The sequence below is a fragment of the Elephas maximus genome, chromosome 3, assembly GCF_024166365.1.
Source record: "Elephas maximus indicus isolate mEleMax1 chromosome 3, mEleMax1 primary haplotype, whole genome shotgun sequence".
NCBI classification, from domain to species: Eukaryota; Metazoa; Chordata; class Mammalia; order Proboscidea; family Elephantidae; genus Elephas; species Elephas maximus.
In genome coordinates this window covers 112,095,801-112,118,872 of record NC_064821.1, presented here as the reverse complement: position 1 = coordinate 112,118,872, position 23,072 = coordinate 112,095,801, and the positions used below count along the sequence as shown (strand labels likewise).

General features: G+C 41.5%; 1 protein-coding gene across 2 annotated transcripts in view; it reads right to left on the bottom strand.

Moving 5' to 3' along the window:
• PDE4B (phosphodiesterase 4B) overlaps window positions 1-23,072 on the bottom strand; it is a 541,693-nt gene that overhangs the window by 128,997 nt on the left and 389,624 nt on the right. For both annotated transcript variants that reach the window (XM_049879522.1, XM_049879523.1), the window contains 3 exons: window positions 22,671-22,865; window positions 8,415-8,451; window positions 8,232-8,302 (listed from right to left, as the gene is read on the bottom strand). In XM_049879522.1, the coding sequence (XP_049735479.1) occupies window positions 8,232-8,302; window positions 8,415-8,451; window positions 22,671-22,865 (303 nt within the window). The remainder of the gene's footprint in view (window positions 1-8,231; window positions 8,303-8,414; window positions 8,452-22,670; window positions 22,866-23,072) is intronic.

Below are 23,072 nucleotides of genomic sequence, written 5' to 3'. Positions count from 1 at the left end.
CTACCTTGGGTGTATTCTCATCTCATTTTAAGGAAAAGGAGGCTAAAGCTCAGAGAGGTTAAGTAACATGGTGAAGCACACACAGTTCCTGACTGGCAATGCCAGGATTCAAAGCTAAGTCTCTCTGAATCCAAAGTACACACTCTTACCACTACATCATCTGTGATAACACCCGCACTAATACTGAGGGTTGATTTTCAGGAAAATTAAGAGATTCTAAAATCCTTAGCCTCACCTTCAGAGTCGTTTGGTCTCTGGCCTCAGCATACTTCTTTCAGCCTCATCTCTCAGAATCCCCCCTGCCTGATATTTCATCTCAAACCACTGATTGGCTATGTGCGTTCATGCATCTTGTACTTCTCTTTTGTAACAATTTAAAATCGTAATTAAAATAGAAGTCCTGGTCTTGGGGTGACAAGAGCAGTTTGCAATTGACTAACCTACAGGTTGGTGGTTCAAACCCATCTAGTGGCACCATGGAAGAAAGGCCTGGCGATCTGCTTCTGTAAAGATTACAGCCAAGAAAACTCTATGGCCCCGTTCTAGTCAGTATCACATGGGGTTGCCAGAGGTTAGAATCTACTCAACAGCATCAGGTTTGGTTTTTGGTTTGGGTGGTGCAAACAGCTAAGTGCTTGGCTATTAACCAAAAGTTTGGTAGTTTGAATCCACCTATAGGGGCTTGGAAGAAGGGCCTGGCAATTTACTTCCAAAAGATCACAGCCATTGAAAACCCATGGAGCACAGTTCTACTCTGACACACATTGAGTCACCTTGAGTCAGAATTGACTTAATTGCAAAACTTTTTTTTTTTTTTTTAGTTAGTGTTTAACATGTGACTCCTTAGATTAAATGTAAGCTTTATGGGGACAGGGAAAAACTTGTTCTCTACTGTACCTTCACACTGAGGATGGTTTTTTCACATGCTGCTCAGTAAATAGTTTTTGAATGGAAGAATAAATGAATAAATGAAAGAACTAATGCATACTTTGCCAAGTCCAAACTTGATTCCTTCCTTTTCCTAGAACATGTCCTGTCCCTTTCCTGCCTTTGCTCAGGCCATTCCCTCTCCCCACAAACCCAAATATCACCTTTCCTTCAAAGGTCAAGTGCTGTCCTCTCTGAAGTATGTCATCGGCTCAGCTGAAAATGGTCCCTCTTCTAAGCCCCTAGGATGATTTATTTGTAACTTTAGGACTATGTCTTCATCTTATAATTAACATGGGCACACACTATTTCTGCTACTAATCTGTGGCCTTCTTGACGGCAGAATTCAGGTATGGTCCCTTTCCAGACCTTCTGTAGGACCCACCAAGTTGCCTTGTGAATAGTAGGAACTCCATAAATACCAATGGATCATTAAATGAACCATTGATGTGAAAGTGGTTTGAGGACTCAAAAACATGATATGAATGTTTTATCTGGTTTCCTTTTCCCATCCGGTCTTGGTTCTATATATTAATGGCTGTTTCCTGAACACAGCATGCTCTCTCTTTGCGGTGCCTTTGCATTGATTTTGCTCAGCTGAACACTTTCCCCTCCTCTTCAAGTAACTAGCTCCTTCATGTGCTCTAGGACTCTACTCAGGCATCACCTCCTCAGAGGAGCCTTCCCTCCTGTGCGGTGGGCCTGGTTTCTGTAGCTCCCTACACTTACTCCCATCATAGCACTGGTTGTGCTGTAACGCAACTCTGTCTCCTCACCTTGCCTGTAAGAAATTTAAGGGCAAAGACCGAGTCTTGTTCATCTTTGTAACCCTGGAATCTGGCATAATATCTGGTAGGATGCAGATATTCAATATATCTTCACTGGATTAATAATACATTTTCAATCATTTTATTTTACTTCCATCTTGGGTTCTAAAGGAGGATTTTGTAAAAGAAGGCATTGAACAAGAAGCCCCTAGAGGATGAAAACCTCTGCTTTTTTAATTGTATGGCTGCTCACAGCACCCAATTCTCCCAATGACTTCTTGTAGGTTTCACAAGTTACACATGAGCGTGTTAGCTTTGGAAAGGCAGGGACCACGTCAATGTGGCTTACCACTTATTCTCAAGACCTGGTGCAAAGAAGGGGCTCAATCCATTTTAAATGAATGGATGGCTTCTGAAAGCTGTATTACTGCTTGTAGGGAAGGAGAGTGCCAGATAGGAAATTGTGACAACTGCCAGGAGAAAATGGTGTTAGTTGCCATGGAAGAAGTATAAGAAGTTATATGATGGGGCTGCTGGAGATGGCAATATTAATAGGAAGGGTAATATGGCTACAGCAGTTAATGCCTTCCACCTCTGAATGGCACAGAGGAGAGAAAGTGGACTATGAATAAGACTGGAATCCTGATCTTGGCTCTGGCACTTTTCAATTGTGTAGCCCTAGGCAACGCAGGGAACCTCTCAGCTTCTTCGTCACATGGGGAGAGTAAGCAGCAACTAACATTTACCGTGGATTTACAATGTGCCAGGTCCAGTGTGAGTAGTAGTACATATATTTCCTCATTTATTCCAAGGAAATTTGGCTAGGTTCTTTCCAGCTCTGAATGCTCAAGATTTTATGATCCTCAGCTCATTTAAATGCCATGCCAAAGTGCATAAAGCAATGAAAGACAGTTCCCATACACACTGGAAAAAAAAAAAAAAAAGTGGCTATTAACTGTTTCCCAAAGTTTGTATAACTGCTGATTAGATTGTGCTTTGAAAGAATGTGAATACACAGATGATTTCCTGATTACCACAGGTGAGATGAGTGATGTTCGTGAGAGGGCTGAGTGATGAAGGAGGTCACCTCTTTGCGCCCAGCTCGATTCTCTAGTTATCAGGCTGCTGAGCAGTGGACACTCTCACTCACCCACCTGCTTTCTCCATCAGTCTGTCTGGAGCCAGGAAATGCTTCAGGGATGCTCATATGAATTAACAAGTCTAAATGAAAACCCTGTGTTCAAAATTAACTCCCGAGACAAAGGAAATCTAGGTTTTACTTTGAAGCCAGAAGTGCAGGCTCAATCAAGTGTCTCTCAACAGGACATTTCACAGAGGTGCAAGGAGACCACCTCGACAGGAACTTTGAGATTTTCACCCTTTGGGTGGTAAAGCTCAGGCAGACAATGAGCTGCTTTTATGCAGAGCAAAGAACCAAAAGATAAAGGAAATCTTGACTTACAAGAAGTATAGTTCTATGTGGGAGTTCATTTCCTTATAATAAACCACACTATCCCAAATGTCTCATGAAAACCAATCCAAGGCTATAATGACATAATTATTGCTTAAGTGTTGCATTCAAGGCACCCTGAAACCAAAGTCAAATATTTCAGAAGCAACTTCTGAGTTCCAAGAATCCTTTAGTTTCAATTTTAAGATGAATAAATCTGTGGAGGAAAATACTCTCAGTCTGCTGTATCCACTCCTGGCAGCCATTCTTATCTTCAGTTACTCCCCTTGGATTTCCTTTACTTGTTCTGTATCTACAATCTGCAGAGGAGGGTATTGACTGTCTAGAAGTAGAATGGAATGCTTTAAATGGTCCCTTAGTTTTCCAGCCTGCCTCAACCAGGCTGCTCCCTTTTTGGCTGGAATCCATCAGTCAGGTCTCTGGGAGGCCTGGACCGAGGTGATCCAACTTCCTTTGTGAAACTCTAGGGGTGAATGTGCCCTTCCTTGAATTTTTGTTGGTTGGTGTTAGTTTCAAGGAAGTGAAGCAAATAACAGGATCGACTCTATACAAATACGGGTATGAATATGATGAAGATCCCTGTATGCAACTATCTTACTACTGGGGATCTATTCTGTTTGATTAAGTGTGGTTTGCTTTGGGCCAAAGGTAACATGGAAAGGTCATGTTGTTGGGGGTAGTCCCCAGCCAGATTGTGGGCATGGCCTCTGAGTCAGCCCTGTATATGGTACTCATGGTATTAAGGTACACACTTCCTGAAGGTTCATGTAGCAAAAATCCCCCATAGCTATGGAAGGACCTGATACTTGGAAGTTGCTTCAGCAGACATAGCCTATTAACAGCAAGGCTAGGCTGAATGCCTCCAATACTACCAGAGAAAGAAGGCTCTAGCCCATGCTAACAAATGAGTCACTAAAGATATCCTCCCCCCTTCTCCCTGGAGCTATACAAAGTAGTAGTTCTGAGTCTAGTTAAGCTAAGGAAGCTTTTAAAATGTGTCCTTATAAATCCCTTTCTCCCCATTCCACCTCCATCATCCTGGTCCAGGACTTCACCCCTCACATTTTCATTCCTGAAAACACTCTTAGAGCTAGTGTCTCTGCCTCCAGGCTCTCTGACCTTCACCTATTCCATAAGTTCTTCCTAAATCACTGGCTGTCCCAAGGCCTTCGGAGACTTCTTCCTCTAACACAGAAGACTTAACAATGCAGTGAACATGGACAAGTCGTTTAATCTCCCTCAGCCTTGTTTCCTTCTTCACAGAGTGGGAGTAACAACGCCTATCATGAATATTGTTTATGGTGATTGTAACTGAGATAATGGGTATGAAAACCCCAAAGTGTTCTATTGTTTCTGGATTTAGTGAGAACTATCATTTATAACAGCTCACATTTACTGAGTACCTACCTTGTCTTGTAAGCTGCTTGCTTACTGGCTGGAAAATGCAGTGGTTAAGAATAAGGACTCCATCCCTTACTGACTGTGACCTTGGGCAAGTTGGTTAACCTGTCTTTCGTGGTTTGTATCCTAAAGCATTTAGCATGGTACTCGTCAAGCCAAACACTCCACAAATGTTAGCTAATAGGGGCTTCTGGTTTAATGTGATTTGTGAAACGCAATATTCAGGACAGTTAACACTATGAAAATGTGTATCAGTTTTTTTTACTATGTGGTAAAGGCTGTTATAAGAGCTTTACAAATATCAAGTCATCTAATCCTCAGAGCAACTCTATTATACAGTCAGGAAACTGAGGTACTAAACATTAATTAACTTGCCCATGGTCACATAGTTTTTAAGTGGTAGAATTGGGTCATGAAGCCAGTAAGTCTGGCCCCAGAAACCATATTCTGTAAAGAAACAAAGGCAGGGAGAGGGAAATGATTACTCCTGAAAAAATAATTTTCTAAATAATTGAGGGGGGTCTTTCCCAACTAATTATTTATTTATAAGTTCATATGCATTACGAATGTTTACAGGGCACAAACCATATGTTAGGCATTCTGCTAATTCTTAGGAATTCAGGAAAAATAAGCATAATTTGCACTCTCAAGAGGCACACACTCTAGTGACATATAAACATATAAACCCTACTGTGATAAGGTTTCCAGAGTGTGCTGAGGCCACATGAGGGGCATACAGCTAGGCTGGGTGGGGTCAGGGACTGCCTTCTGTTGAAGTTGGTACTAGAGATGAGTCATAAAAAGACACGAAGGAATTAGTCAGGTAGATACTGGCGGGTGGAGAGAAACATTTTAGGGAGAGACAAGAGCAAATCCGTAATTGAAACAAACAAACAAACAAAAAACAAACTTGTTGCCATAGAGTCGATTCCAACTCACAGGGACCCTCTAGGACAGAGTAGAACTGCCCCACAGAGTTTCCAAGGAGCACCTGGTGGGTTTGAACTGCTGACCTTTTGGTTAGCAGCCATAGCACTATAACCACTACACCACCAGGGTTTCCAAGTCCATAATTTGGATGGCAAATAGAACATGTAGGGAACAACTAGACCAGAATTGTTAGAATATAATCTCATGTGGGCAAAAACTGGGCCCAATTGTTCACCACCAAATCCCCTGGCATTTCCCATTAGAATGTAAGCCCTAGAGAACTTGTCTGACTTGGTCACTGTTTAAATCACCAAGGCCTCGTTCAATATAGGTGCTCAATAAATATTTGCTAAATGCATATATCCATGCAAGCATGAATAGTATATACTAAATTAATACTTTGTTGGATAGGTTAATTAAGAAATGAATAAACAGAAAAACTAATTAATGCATAAAGGAATATCACTTCAAATGAGGCTGGCACAAGCCTCTAGCTTTCATGTATATGCATTAATATAAACCTAACCCAGTATTGGAAACCCTGGTGGTGTATTGGAAACCCTGGTGGTGTAGTGGTTAAGTGCTATGGCTGCTAACCAAAGGGTTGGCAGTTCGAGTCCGCCAGGCACTCCTTGGAAACTCTATGGGGCAGTTCTACTCTGTCCTATAGGGTCGCTATGAGTCGGAATTGACTCGACGGCAATTGATTTGGTTAGAACCAACTATCGATCAATTTAACTTGGCTGGGTGATGAGTTGCATTGGGTGGTAATCAGCTGTATTTAAACTTTGTCTTAGTGGTAAAATTGATCCCCTGAAATGGCTCAAGCAGGAGAGTGACATGGTTAGATAGCACGTGAGAAAGATCATTCTGGTGGTAGCTGGGAAAAGAGTATAGAGGAGGAGAGACCAAGGATGGGAAGGACTCCATCAGGGCGTGCAGAGTCATCTCACAGGGAGGCTCAGTTACAAGTTACAGGACAGTGAAAAGAAAAGTGAGCATTCAGAGCAGGGGTTTAGTGCCACTTTTTAAAAACTCACCCTGTAAAATATTTCAGGTCAAGGCATTGTCCAGTGATAAAAGCAAAATAGCAGACTGACTAATAATTTTGCAAAGCCTGGGCAGAGTGTGTTATTCTATAGTGAACACTTGCCAAAACCTTGGGAGATTTAAGTTTGTGTCCTGGTATGTCTTTAACTGTGGCGCTGTTGTTAGCAAATCAGTGAGTGGGGTTCTCCTTCTTTAAAAAGAAAAGGTTGAATCAATGGCCTTGAAGGCTTCCCCAGCTCTACCTCCCTGGGATCACTGATTCTATGACCTTCTGAGCCTTGTGATGATCTTTTAACACACACAGAATAGTGAACTGTATAGCACTTCGATAATACTCAGGGAAAAAAAAAAGAGAAAAAAATGGCCTTTGGGTCAGTTCAGGCTCACGGCAACCCCACGTGTGTCAGACTCGAGCTGTGCTCCATAGGGTTTTCAATGTCTGGTTTTTTGGAAGTTGTTTGCCAAGCCTTTCTTCTGAGGTGCCTCTGGGTAGATTCAAAGCTCTAACCTTTCAGTTAGCAGCCCTGAACATTAACTGTTTGTACCACCCAGGGATGATTTGACTCATAGGGTGATAGATTTTTAGAGGAGAAAGTTACTGCAGATATCAAATTCAAGCTTTGATTTTACAGATGAGGAAACCAAGGCTTAGCAATTGTAATTGAATTTACCTGGATCAGTAGTTAGCTAGTTGGTGGCAGAAGAGGAGATAATCCCACCCTTCGACTTTATTCATTAAACTTCATGAGCCTGTTTATACAGTATTAAAAACACAGGGAACCTGGACTATAGCTTTTTGGCACCTTTAAGCATAAGATTGAATCTCTGAATTCATTAGTTGCTTATTCCAAAAGACTTTGATAGAATTTATGGCCATTGCTATTAAGTATTTATACTTTCAAAGGTAGTAAATAGAAAAGTCAACAAACAATCCTCATCTCATTCTTTCATTTATTAAAACTATTCCTACTGGGTACTATGCATCTCAGGCGCAGCCACCACCCATCTGTCAGTGCAGGTTTGGGTGTTGTTATGATGCTGAACAGGTTTCAGCAAAGCTTCTAGACTAACATGAACTAGGAAGAAAGATCGGGGAATCTACTTTGGAAAATCAGCCAATGAAAACCCTATGCAGTTCTGATCCACAACTGATCATGGGGATGGTGCGGACCGGGCAGGGTTTGGTTCCTTTGTGAAGGAGGTCACCATGAGTTGAGGGGGATTCAAAATCAGCTAACAGCAACTGGGTACTAAGTGTTAAAGGATGAAGATTAATGAAACCTAGGCTAGATCATAAGGAGCCCTTGTGGTGCTGTGGTTAAAGCACTAGTCTGCTAACCAAAAGGTTGGCAGTTCAAACCCACTCTGAGGGAGAAAGGTGTGGCAGTCTGCTTCCGTAAAGATTTACTGCCTTGGAAACCCCATGGGGGCAGTTCTACTCTGTCCTGTAAGGTCACTATGAGTCGAAATGGACTCAATGGCAATGGGATTGGGTTGGGTTTGTAGACTAGATCATCTTTAACCAGTTCTAAAATATCATGGTGCCACATCCTAGCATAGCTCCAAAGAGCAAATTTCAATGTAGTAGTTTAGTCAATTTCTAAAAATGTGGTTTGATGTTTTTGCCTCTATGGAAAGGATTCGTAAAGATCATATCTAAACTCCGCAAAATGCCCAGTGCTTACTTGTTGGATGTTCCGTGAAGGTTTGTCAGAATAGTAAAGTTATTTCTCACACTTCTCAAGCTGGCCAGGACCTACAAGGAAAGTGTTTCAAATGGTTAGGAACTAAAGGAGGTTCAGCCGCCACACTAAGGAACCGCACCAACGGACAGAACAAGAACAGGCCAGTGCTGGCATGATACATACCTGAGCAAAAGGTGTTACAATCAGGTCATCGCCATGTCTGGTGAAAAGAGAGAAAAGAGACATTTAAAAATACATTTGAATTATAACTGTGACACATAAGCTGTAATATTGAACTTTTATTAATGTGAACAATGTAAGTGTTATAAAACCTTTCTGCTTGGGTATAAGGCAGTACTAAAAATTAGGCATAAATGGGGATCCTAGGAACTTGAAATAAACAACAAAAAAAATAGTGTCAGGTTCAAGGGTCTTGGATTTACAGTGACTACACTTAAAAGCATATGTCCTCGGGGCATATTCCCATTAAAAGGCAGACCCAGAGACTTGTGGATTTTGGTTGCCAGAGCCAGGAAATTCAAAGGGAGGGCTGCTCACAAGCACACGGAGTTGGAAAAAACCGTAGAACAGTCTGGATAAAGGTTAACATTGGATTTCCTGGCTTTTGTTGATTTGAACCACAGCCTTAATGCCATTTAAACACAGAATTTTGTCTGGGAAGCCCATTACTTTTTCCTTTTAATGTAACTTTTTTTCTTAAAGTACCCCAGGAAAAGCTTTTAGTGGGATTGCACAGACTGAGCCTGCCATTACCATAACGACATCACTCATCTGTTCCCGGAGAACTGATTAAGCTGTGCCTAGTGTCATGTAAATCTGTTCTCGGGAACAGTCAAAAGTGTATTTTGAGGAGTATAGTCTCTCTCTGGCACATGTTTTGATAAATCTACTTAAGCCCACATTCACCAGGCTCTCCGTGAAAAGTCATGAAAGCTTGTTGGACTGGGCTGCGGTCACAAATCAGGGCAATTTGCTATCACTCTGTGAATGGTAACAGCAGCACAGACATCAGTGACCATGAACTTCCCTCATTTTCCTGTCTGCATTCTCTGTCTTCGTGATCACCACACAAATATGGCATCTATTTGCTACGTGCGTGCAAGCAATAATTACTAAGCACCTTCCCTGTACCAGGTACCATATGCGGTCTGGCGATCCGGAGTTGAGCAAGATACATGTTCACCTGGGCCTCTTCTCTAAGCACAGGATTTTACCATGGGACCTTTAATGTATATACAATACTGTCCTTTCCACTTTTGTCTTTAGCTAGAATCCCTCCTTCAATTTATTCTAGCAAACCTTCTGTTTGCCCACTTTGGACAGTAATAACAAAAAGACTAATGACAATGACAAACATTCCTTGAGTAATTCCTGTATGTCAGGCCCAGGGCTAAATGCTTTATCTGCATAATCTCATTGAATTCTTATAACAAGACTCTGAGGCGGGTACTCTTAATATTGCCACTTTATAGCTGAAATCAGGGCTCAGAGTTGTTAAGCAATTGGCATAAGTCAGATAGCTAGTAAGTGGAAGGGCTGAAACAGCTTGATTCTAAAAAGTTATGCTTTTAACTGCTATATTTCTACATATGACTACATAGTTGAAAACTTGAATTATACAGAAGCCATGTTCTCCGATAACTTATAATATAACAGGGGAGACAAAAATATTCGAAAAACTATAATAGACATCATAAATTCAGTGTGAGAAATGCAAACACAATGGGGTCCCAAGAAGTGATGATAACTACAAGTAGGAGGGAAGAAGGAAGACTTGATTGAATGCACATTGTTTGAGATGAACTTTGAAGGACAGGCTTTAAAAAGGTGGGGACGGCCGAGCTACCAAGGAGAGACATGGCAAGAACAGAGGCATTGAAGTGGGAAAGTAATGGACATGCACACCGAGAGACTCAGTGGCTGTTTGGATGGACCCAAGCATATTAACTATACACATGTGTAGTGCATAAAGCTAGAAAGGTCTCCACAGCCATATTGGACAATCTTGACAAAGGGTATAGAATTGGTGCTTAATTCAGTGGTAAGAAATGAGTTGGTGAACAGTTCTAGGGGAAGTGAGATAAGCAAACAGAAAAGTGTTTTAGAAAGAAAAATGCTAGGAAGCAGAGGACATATATGAGTGGGGACAGGCACTGGGAGAATAGTTAGGTGGAAACTCCTGCCATGCAGATGAGAAGGGATAGGTGAAGCAGAAGAAGAAACATGGAATGACGACTTGAAGAGGTCTTTCAGGTCTGGCCAGGCCTTGGCATTTAATTGGACAAGGATTCATAAAGAAGATTATTTTCAGCTTTGAAAATGAATATCTGGGAAAATAGTGAAGTTGTGAATAGAAATAAGAAGGTGAGGAAGAGTTGGGGAGGAGATGTGTTAATTTCCCAAATGTTCAGTTTTTAGGTACTAGTTGACATCCAAGTGGAGACATCAGGCAGGAAGACTGAATCATGGGAATTAGAGTGATAGATTCAGAAATACCTACAATAGCATGGATAGTTAAAGCAATACCAGGGATGGCTCATGAGATGGGGGTATGTAAAGAGAGCAAGCCAAAGGAAGAACTTTGGGAAACACCTCGACTGAAAGGAGCCAAAGGAGAGACACAATAAGAGCTGGGAGATGCAAGGCAGGCTGGTGAAATAGTATCAAAGCCTGCCTCTTTCCCTAAGTATTTTCTTGAGATGAATTTTGAGGTGGGTGAAATATCTTGCTATTTGTTCGGATTTCTGATGTGACGTTTACATTGCTTATAAGACACCAGGGTGTGTTGGGGACAAGGTAATGGATTTGTTGTTAGTTGCCCTTGAATCGATTCAGACTCATAGAGTCCCACGTGTGCAGGGTAAATCTGTTCCACAGAGGTTTCAAGGCCGTGGCCTTTTAGAAGCAGATCCACAGGCCTGCCTTCCAAGGAGCCTCTGGGTGTGCTTGAACCACCAACCTTTGGGCTAGTAGCTGAGTGCTTAATTATTTGTGCCACCCAGGGAGAGTTAGGTAAATCTTGTGGCTCATGATTTCGGGAATCCAAATATCTGACAAAAAAGCTAAATAACCTAAACAAGTCTTATGCATACATGACACCCAGAGCTGATGTGTTGCTGAATGAATTGGGGAGCTACTTACTAAAGCTGCATGAACTAACGATTAAAGGGAGGTAAACAAGAATTAACAGGGCACCATGTCAGCGCGACTTCATCTTTACGGAAATTTGGAAGTTTAGGAGAGTGGTACAATCAGCAGCAAGAGGGAGGTTCGCAGATCCCCAGCATAGGGCCCCTTAAAGGATTTGAGCTTCAAAAGCTATTGCTTTAAGTCAGACAGCAACTGGCAGAGAAATTATCAGATAATTTATAGAAAGCATGTATCAGGAAAGAAAAAAGCAAAACAAAAAACTCCTATGCGACCATAGCCAGATTATTTATGGAACTATTCTGTATTCTCCATCTCATTTTGATATATTACTAATTAAGAATAAAATTGCATAGAAACATCAAAATACATGGTTGGATATGAAAACTGATGTATTTATTAATTTCCCCACCCACTAGAGAGGACAATGCTCTTGGCGCCAAGATCAAATATTCCGAATCATCGCATGAGCGACATCTAGGGACAAAATCAACACATTACAACTTCGTAGAGGGAAGATGAGAACTCGGTGGGTCTTAGAACTGCTAGGTGGACACTAAACAATGAAATGGTTTTCTAGGAAGTAAAAATGTTACTTTTCACCACTACACTCCGGATTTCATTAATTAATTTCATCTCTCTATTTTTCTCGCTTACACCCAGAATTTTACTTGTGTGTAGAATTTTACTTGTACTTTTCTTGTAATACTATGTTTCAGTCTGTCTTCAGAGAGACATACACTATGGTGGTTAAGAGCACCGATTTTGGAGCCAGATGGCATTGGTTTGTTTCTCAGCTCCGCTATCATTATTAGGTAAATCTCTCAGTGCCCTAATTACTTCATCTGTAAAATGGAAGCTGTAAGAATTAAATGTTATTATGTATGTACAACTCTTACAATGGTGCTGGGCACATAAAAGCACTTTAGTTACCTAGTTATAGTTAGTATCATTATCAAGGAGTCACTGGGTGGCGCAATGGCTAATGCACTCATCTGCTAACCAAAAGGTTGAAGGATGGAGTCCATCCAGAGCTACCTCAGAAGAAAGGCCTGGAGATCTATTTACGAAAAGTCACCATTGAAAACCCTATGGAGCACAGTTCTACTCTGACACACATGGGGTCGCCATGAGTCCAAGTCAACTCAACGGCAACTGATTGATCACTAGTAGTAGTAGGTGTTATTATTACTATAATTAAAGGGTCGCACGTCTATCTTTCCAGGTGGCTTGTGGTGTAAGCTTCTTTAGGACGTTCATGTCTGCCCCCAATGCAATCAGGAGAACTAATATCTGCATTGTATTTTACAGTTTACAAAGCACTCTCATATCCATTATTTCATGTGATAAGAGAATGTCTCTTGTCAGGGAATGGTGCCACCACCTATCTTGCTGGCCGAGTCTGAAACCTGGAAGTTGCCTCCCTCTCACCCCATAATCAACCGCCAAGTCCTTTTGATCCTACCTTGCAAATATTGATGAATTGCCCAATGGCTTTGCCTGAATGTAGATCTCCACCCTCTATTATGTGCATTACCAAAGCAGCTTCCCAACTGGCTCTCAGGCACAAGGCTTGTCCACACTACAAACCATTCTTCATACTATAGTCAGAGCTAGCTTTCAAAAACATAAGCCTGGGTATGATCTTTCCTGTTTGAAAACTTTTAGTAGCTCCTCATATTTGCCTTCGGCATACACGCCAACTCCATAGTATGGGCCCTTCATGACCAGACCCTTGCTTACTTATCCAGCCTCATCTTTCGCCACGGTCCCCATGCCCTGACCCTCTCACATTCTCTGCCTCAACCATACCAAGCTGTGGTTGGCTCCTCACAATGCGCTCCTACAACTGGAGAGTTAGCACTTGTCCATTCCTCTTGCACACCTTCTGCCTGGCTAGCTAACTCCTTGGCTCTTAGGATTTAGCTTGGCTGGAACTTCCCCAACGTGAGCTACTTACCGTGCCCTATCACATCTCTCTTAAGGTCCTGTGCATGTGTCTCTAACCATTGTCCTTATCTGAAGATATTAAATCTGCCTACTGACTTACTAAAGGAGCCCTGGAGGCACAGTGGTTAAGCACTTGGGTGCTTACCGAAAGCTCGGGGTTCCAACCCACCAGCTGCTCCTTAGGAGGAAGATGTGGCAGTCTCCTTCCATAAAGATTACAGCCTTGGAGGCCCTATGGGACAGTTCTACTATGTCCTACAGGGTCTCTACGTATGAGTCAGAATCTACTAGACGGCAATGGGTTGTTGACTTACTAAGGAGCCCTGGTGATGCAAACAGTAACTTTTGCTCAGCTGTGGCTCCACAAGAGGAAGACCTGACAATCCACTTCCATAAAGATTAGAGCCCAGAAAACTTTGTGGGGCAGTTCTACTCTCTCATATGGGGTCTCTATAAGTCAAAATTGGCCCGACTGCACCTAACAACAACATTGGTTTACTAATATTTTAGCTCCTTTGAAGACACCGACAATGTTTTGTTAGCAAAGTCTACATTTAAGTAAATATTTGTTAAAAGAATGAATATGGTCCTCATAACAGCTGGAAAAGTAGGCAGTGCAGAAATCAGTATCATTATTTTTATTTTCCATCAGAAATGGTATATACATTGGATATCCATGAGGTTTAATCATATAGATCTTTTGGGTTCAAACTTTGGTTACTCATTTATTGATAAGTTATTTAATTTCTCTGTGCTCCAAAGTCCTCATCTTTAAAACAAGAAAATTACAGCTCCTACTACATTGCAGTTATGACTATTAAATGAGTTATACAAAGTACTTTAAGTAGAATATAACAGGTAGGAAGTTCTCAATAAATGTGAGCTTTTGTTCCTAATTTAGAGGGTATGAAAGAATTAAATGTCTTAAGCCATGGTTGCTATGAGTCGGAACTGACTCGACGGCACCTAACAACAACAACAACAGGCCATGGTGTTAGTAACTGCAATGACCATAAGCTTAACTCAAGTCTTAGAATCCACATGGACTTTTCTGGTAGTCCATCAATTAAAAGATCCCAATTTAAGTGACCATTACTCCTGTTTCCTGTTTGGTTTTTAGACCTCATTTCCCTTGACTGCTGTCACTACAGACCACTCTGTCCTCCTTGTCTAAGTAAGGCTTTGCCAATGGAATGACCAAATGAAAGAAGCATGGATCTTCCTTGCCTGTGGATTTGCAGGTGGATAATCAAATCGAGGTCCTGTCCAGTGTGGTTCCTGCTACAGTTTTGGGCAATAAAACTGGTCTAACCAGTTTCCAGTACTTTATGTTCCCATTGGGAAATCTGTACTCCAATATACGAAGGCATTACGTTAGAGATGACTATAACAGGAACTGAACAGAAACCCACTGATTATTGCCACATTTAGGAAAACATCAAAAGTTCCTTTTGGAACTCAATGGGATTCTCGTTTTACTTTACTAGAAAGACTTACTTCGATCTCCCCTCTGTTGCTAAAAGTTAAAGCCATTTTTAATTTTCCACTCACATTTTTACTGTAAATACCTTTTTATTCATTATATTTCCATATTAATCCTCTGCCTATACATCTTACTCTTCCAAAAGAATTCAGATGCTGTCTTAGTTATCTAGTGCTGCTATCATAGAAATATCACCAGTGGGTGGCTTTAACCAACAGAAATTTATTCTCTCACAGTTTAGGAGGCTACAAGTCCAAATTCAGGGTGCCAGCTCCCGGGGAAAGCTTTCTCCCTCTGTCGGTTCTGGGGGAATGTCCTTGTCATCAATCTTCCCCTGGTCTAGGAACTTCTCAGCACAGGGAGCCCAGGTCCAAAGGATGCACTCCTCTCCTGGCTCTTCTTGCTTGGTGGCAATGAGATCCCTCTTCTCTCTGCTCAATTCTCTCTTTTATATCTCAAAAGAGATTGACTCAAAATATAACTTAATCCTGTAGATTGTGTCCTGCCTCATGAACATAACTGCCTCTAATCCTGGCTCATTAGCATCACAGAGATTAGGATTTACAACACATGGGAAAATCACATCAATTACGAAATGGAGGACAAACACGCAATACTGGGGATCATGGCCTAGCCAAGGTGACACATGTTTTTGGGGGGACACAATTCAATCCATAACAAATGTGAAATAAAAAAGCCAGTTTTTCCTCTACTGTTAGGATTTAATGCAGTGCAATTGTGCAAAGTTTTCCCTTTCTTATAAAATTCTTGACTATTCTGTGCTGGCCCCTAAACAGGGCATAAGGAGCCCTGGTGGCACAACGGTTAAGCACTCAGTTGCTAAACGAAAGGAACTACTAGCGGCTCTGTGGGAGAAAAACCCTATGACCTGCTCCTGTAGAGATTACAGCCTAGGAAACCTATGGGGGCAGTTCTATTCTACCCTACAGGATTGCTATGAGTAGGAATCGACTTCAGGGCATACAACAACAACAACAAACAGGGAATATCCTGTAGCCCCTTTTCAATGGTCTTCCCTGGCCTATCACCACCCTTCTTCCTAGCTCTATGAATAGAAGGCAGGCGAAGCAGCGAGAGACTTGGGAATGTTGTTTCTCTTATTTCAATTCACTTTGAGGAATAATAACTTGGTGAAATAGCCTTAGGAACACCGCTTTAGCTTATCTCAAGATGCTTATGTAGAGCTGGATTTTCCAACACAGCCCTGATAAAAATGAAATACCAGAGAACTTGGACATTATTCAAGCTCCATTTCTTGTTGTACAGATAAATATGTAATAATTTTATTGTTATGTTGAAATATTGTAAAACAAAATTTACTTTTATTTGCTCAGAGATTTTTACTATATTCTGTTGTCAGTATCAGTATTTTTCATAGAATGGTATTATGTTGCCAATTCTGTTTTCCTGTTTTCTTGGGAAAGGCTGTTCTTTATTCTGAAAGTATGTCCTTCCGGCTTTTTTAATTTTACAAAACTTCTTATTTGAAAGAGTGAGAATGCTACTATATAAAAAAAAAAAAAAAAAAAAAACTATATAGCTTACATATATATCTCCTTGCTTGCCTAAATTCAGAGTTAGCAACCCTATAGAGGTTCCAAAGTTAGGGGGAAAATTTTGCTGGCGCATAAAATTGTAAAAAGGGTGATCCACCAGCATGGGGGCGTTGGTTCCAGAGAAGTTCAGAATTAGATTCTAGTTTTGTGATCCTGGGCAAGTCATAAACTTGTTTCAACAGTTAGGGACTAAGGGAGTTGGAGTGTGATCATCAAGGACACTTCAAGGGCAAAATTTCTATAACCTCTTGATGCCAAGTAATGAATCACCAAAATTTAATCTGATATGTGGTTCAAGCCTTCTGGGAAGCCTCTGGATGACCCACACATCATGTTGCTTGGCATGAGTTTGGGGAACTGGTAACAGCCTTCCAGAGCTAGTCTCTTACCTGTGAAACACTATGTAAACGAAGCTCTAATTATATCTGAACTCACTGTTCCAGATTGAGCTGTGTCCCCCAAAGAGATGTGTTCTAAATCCTGACCCCTATACCCTCGGTTATAGTCCCATTTGGGAATGGGTTTTCTTTGTAATATTAACGCGGCAGTATTAGTGTAGGGTGTATCTTAAATCACCTTTTGAGATATAAAACAGCAAATTAAGAAGCAAGCAGAAAAAACCCCAAATCAAACCCACTGCTGTCAAGTCGATTCTGATTTGTAGTGACCCAACAGGACAGAGCAGAGCTGCCCCATAGGGTTTCCAAGAAGTGGCAGTTGGATTCCAACTGCCAACCTTTTGCTTAGCAGCCAAACGCTTAACCACTGCGCAACCAGGACTCCACACATAGGTGGGGGAAAATAGATGCCATGCCACATAAAGACCACCAAGGAGCCAAGGAATAGAAGCTGAACAGAGACAAGGACATTCCCTCAGAGCGGGTAGAATGAGAGAGACTTCCCCTAGATACGGCACCCTGAATTTGGACTCCTAGCTTCCTAAACTGTAAGAAAATAAATTTCTGTTCATTAAAGCTACCACTTGCGGTACTTATAGCAGAAATGACAAACTGTTTTAATTCTCCTGTAATTCAGATTTCTAGGTTCATGGGGTTGGGGCGACCCACCCAGGCCCATTTAGGTGTCCTTTTGAACCAAGAGCCCATAAGGAAATATTTTCCTAAAGTCACCTTCAAGTCAAACAATAGCCTAGTAAGTAGCTCAGGCATTGACTTCTTTTAGAGAATCATCTAATTGCAGCCAGTTTCGAGGAGCAGGAACCACGGGGTACGACTAGAAAATGTATGGCCTGTCCGTAGTGACTCTGTTTCTCTGACCATCCACCCTGGAACCCTGCATGTGTTTTAATGTTAGCTCTTGAGAAATTAACATGACAATGACCTACATAACCCATTTTCACTATCACCTCTTCAGAACAACTTCCTGAAACTTTCCAGGTTGACACTGCCCGATTCGAACCCTACATACTTACAATGAATATATTTAGGTACATCTAATTTTTGGCGTTTCTCTGTGCTTTCAGGTTTTGACAGTAATAAAGTCACATTTCCTATGCTGTCCTCAAATGAAGTCTGTCGTTGTTAGTTGTTGTTGAACTGATTTTAATTCATGGCCACTCCATGTGTGCTGAGCAGACCTACTCCATAGAGTTTTCAAGACCGTTACTTTTGGAAGCAGATTTGTCGAGTCTATCTTCCAAGATGCCTCTGAGTGGGTTCCAACCAATAGCCTTTCTGCTAGTGGTAAAGTGCTTAACCCTTTGCGCCTCCCCTGGACTCCCAAATGAAGTCTAGAAGGTATTTATCTTGATGAAAGAGAGAACTTCTAGCACATTCACTGTCAAAGCCCCCCCTTCCAACCCTGAGTCAGAAACTGACATGGCTCTACATGATGCACAGGAAAGTGGTTGCCTCTCCCTCAGCCTCATGTACACAACTCTGCATTCATCTGTTTTCTACCCGTTAGGTGGTTCCTCATATAATGTGTGAAGTATGAGCCAGGGAAAATACAAAGATGTAAAAAAAAAAAAAAAACAGAACACTCGAAGATTGATATTCTAGGCATTAGTGAGCTGAAATGGACTGGTATTGGCCATTTTGAATTGGACAGTCATATAGTCTACTATGCTGGGAATGACAAATTAAAGAGAAACAGCATCACATTAATCATTTAAAGAACATTTCAAGATCAATCCTGAAATACAATGCTGTCAGTGATAGGATAATATCCATATGCCTACAAGGAAGACCAGCTAATATGACTATTATTCAAATTTACACACCAACCACTAATGCCAAAGATGAAGAAATTGAAGACTTACCACTTTTGCAGCCTGAAATTGATCAAACATGCAATCAAGATGCATTGATAATTACTGGTGATTGGAATGTGAAAGTTGGAAACAAAGAAGAAGGATTAGTAGTTGGAAAATATGGCCTTGGGATAGAAACAAGAAACTTGCATGACAGAATTTTGCAAGACCAACAACTTACCCATTGGAAATACTCTTTTTCAACAACATAAATGACAACTATTCACATGCACCTCACCAGATGGAATACACAGGAATCAAACTGACTACATCTGTAGAAAGAGATGACGGAGAAGCTCAATATGATGAGTCAGAAAAAGGCCAGGGGCCAGCTGCAGAACAGACCATCAATTGCTCATATACAAGTTCAAGTTGAAGCTGAAGGAAATTAACACAAATCCACAAGAGCCAAAGTACAACTTTGAGTATATCCCATTTGAATTTAGAGATCATCTCAAGAATAGATTTGACACATTGAACACTAATGACATATCATTGGATGACATCAAGGACTTCATACATGAAGAAAGCAAAAGATCATTAAAAAGGCAGGAAAGAAAGAAAAGACCTAAATGGATGTCAGAAGAGACTCTGAAATTTGCTCCTGAATATAGATTAGTTAAAGCAAAAGGAAGGAATGATAAAGTAAAATTGCTGAACAGAAGATGTAAAAGGGAGACTCTAAAAGACAAAGTAAAGTATTATAACGACATGTGCAAAGACCTGAGTAAGAAAACCGAAAGGGAAGAACATGCTCAGCATTTCTCAAGCTGAAAGAACTGAAGAAAAGATTCAAGTCTTGAGTTGCAGTATTGAAGGTTTCTACGGGCAAAAATTTCCAATGGGACCAATGGCACTGAAGGAAGAAGTCCAAGCTACACTGAAATCATTGGCAAAAAATAAGGGTCCAGAAATCGATGGAATACTGATTGAGATATTTCAACAAATGGACACAATGCTAGAGGCGATCACTCAACTATGCCAAGAAATTTGGAAGACAGCTCCCTGGCCAACCAACTGGAAGAGATCCAAGTTTGTGCCCATCCCAAAGACACATGATCCAATGGAATGTGGAAATTATTGAACAATATTATTAATATCACATGCAAGTACTATTATGCTGAAGGTAATTAAGAAACAGTTGCAGCAGTATCTCTATGAGGAACTGCCAGAAATTCAAACCAGATTCAGAAGAGGACTTGGAATGAGGGATGTCATTGCTGATGTCAGATGGATCTTGACTGAAAGCAGAGAATACCAGAAAGATGTTTACCTCTGCTTCACTGACTATGCGAAGGCATTCAAACTGTAAATTATAACAAATTATGGATAACACTGGGGAGAATGGGAATTCCAGAACACTTAATTGTGTTCATGTTGCAGTTGTTGAAACAGAGCAAGGGGATACTTCGTGGTTTAAGCTCAGGAAAGGTGTGCGTCAGGGTTGTATCCTTTCACCACACTTATTCAATCTGTATGCTGGGCAAATAATCCAAGAAGCTGGACTATATGAAGAAGAACAGGGCATCAAGATCAGAGGAAGACTATTTAACAACTTGTGATATACAGATAACACAACCTCGCTCGCTGAAAGTGAAGAGGACTTGAAGCACTTCCTGGTGAAGATCAAAGACCACAGCCTTCAGTATGGATTACACCTCAACATAAAGAAAACAAAACCCTACAACTGGGCCAATAAGCAACATCATGATAAACAGAGAAAAGACTGACGTTGTCAAGGATTTCATTTTACTTGGATCCACAATCAACATCCATGGAAGCAGCAGTCAAGAAATCACAGGATGTAGTGCATTGGGCAAATCTGCTGCAAAAGACCTCTCCAAAATGTTAAAAAGCAAAGATGTCACCTTGATGACTAAGGTGTCCCTGACCCTAGTCATGGCATTTTCAATTGCCTCATATGCATGTGATTCCTGGACAATGGGAGGAAGACCAAAGACGAACTGATGCAGTTGAATTATGGTTTTGGCGAAGAATACTGAATATACCATGGACTGCCAGGAGAACAAACAAATCTGTCTCTGCAGAAGTACAGCAAGAACGCTTCTTAGGAGCAAGGATGGGAGACTTCATCTCATATACTTTGGACAGCACGTTATCAGGAGGGACTAGTCTCTGGAGAAGGACATCATGCCTGGTAAAGTAGAGGGTCAGTGAACTAGAGGAAGACCCTCAACAAGACGGATTGACATGGTGGCTGCAACAATGGGCTCAAACATAGCAGTGATTGTGAGGATGGCCCAGGACCAAGCAGTGTTTCGTTCTATTGTACATGGGAGGTCACTATGAGTCAGAATCAACTTGATTACACCTAAAAACAACGTGGCTCCTTGTGTGACACAGTTAAGTGCTTGACTGCTAACCGTCAAGTTGGAGGTTTGGACCTACCCAGGGGTGCTTGGAAGACAGGCCTGGTGATCTGTTTCAGAAAGATCATCAACCCACTGCCGTCAAGTAGCCTTGGAAATTCTGTGGAGCAATTCTGCTTTGCATATGTGGGGTTGCCATGAGTCAGAATCAACTCATCAGCAGCTAACAATAACAGCAATGATGCTACTTTGCAGTCTGAAGAACATGGGTGGAAAGAGTCCAAATGTTCTGAGTATGATCATCCTTGGCCACATCCCCTACGAGCTGTGGAATAGGGGCTCCTTTCTCAATCTCTCAAAGTCCCAGTTTCATCATCTATAGAGTGTGAATAATAATGACACAGACCTAACAGGGTTGTTGAGAAGATTAAAAGAGATAACATATGTAAATGTACCTGACCCCAGGGTAAGTGCTCATTAAATGTTAATTTCTTTCCACTCAGTACAGTTCTGCCTGTGTTCCTCTTTGCTTTCTTATTTAACTGTAACCTCCCCAAGAGCATGCAACCTCCTTGAGAACAAGATCTGTGTTGGACTTATCTGTGATTTTCCCACTGTTTTGTTTATCTTTTATCCTCAGAGACTTGCGAGGTGAGTGGCACATAAGAGAGATTCAGTAAACATTTGTCAGATGGGTGAATAAACCAATTCTGGCCCACACAACTACTGAGATATTTCAGGGCATCAGTGCTGTTACCGGCATCTGCTGGCAGAAATGCCCTGGGGCTATTTTCTTGCTGGTAGTTGTAGAAGGCCCTCTGCTCCTTTGATAAACAGGGTGAACTCCTTTAGCCTCCTGTCCAAGAACAGAAGAGTGCCCAGTGGAATTTTCCAGGCTTGGGGCTTTAAGAATCTGCTGATATTTTTACAACATATGACATTAAAAACAATTGTATGTGTGCCCAGAAACCTTTTAAATCATAAATTTCAACACCCAATTGTATTTGGTTTCAGAAATTCAATAAACAAGTAACACAACTCAGTCATTGTTCTTTACATAAAAATGAGAGATCTGCAATTAATAGCAGCAAAACAAAAACATCAGCTGTGCCTTGTAGGGTGGTGGAGTATGTTGGGTCTCATGGAGGAGTCAGGCAACAAGTGGACTTCATGTTAAGGTCCGGAAAAGAGGGTTAGGCGTGTGGTTGAATGGCAGCTTATTAAGTGTCACCAAGAAAAGTCACTGAGAAAGGATGCAGGTGACCAGCAATTCTCTCCTCTCCTGGAACCCTGCAAATACTGCCAAAAATTTAAGCAAGATTTCCAAAAAAAAAGTGTTAAAAGTTCTCGTCCTATAGACAATTCAGCAGTTGAGAACATGAAGCCGAATGCAAAGAAAAAAAGTATCAATAACAGATGTAAACTGAACACTGTGCCTGGAGGATTTTAACACCCTCGGAGACCTGGCTGGATGTCCCTCATGCTATATAACATCACTGTCCTTAAGAATGTCTCGGTGGCCACCCCGACTTCTGTTCATTTTTCTCCTCCTTCCTCCTCGTAGGTAAAAGAAGAGCCATTGTTTTTGTTGCTGCTGCTGTGACAGGGTTAAAGATGAAGTATGTGTGAGACTGAAAGCCAGACACAGCTTGTACTCACTGCTCGCTTGGAAGTGAGGAGTTTCTCGACATCGCCTTTGGTGACAAGTCATAGTCACTGTCTGATCTGTACAGAAAGGACTCTCTGCGCTGGCTGTGGCCCGGGAAGGTGGCGTGAAGCACCAGCCCAGAAGACGAGCTGGCCTGGGGGTCCAGCGGGCTCCGACCTGGGGAAGGGCCATTTTCCACGTCAAAGCTTAAAGAGAAAGCAGAACACTCTGGTCACAAGAGAACACCGGAGGAGGGCATTGAACAAACATTGATAACCTAGTGTGTGCAGGCATGAGCTGCCGGGCACTTGACAAAAACCATACACTTTATAGAATATTCCGATCCTCTGAGTTGTTGTCATTGTTAGTCCCATTTTGTATATGAGGAAAATGAGTACCACAGAAATCTAATC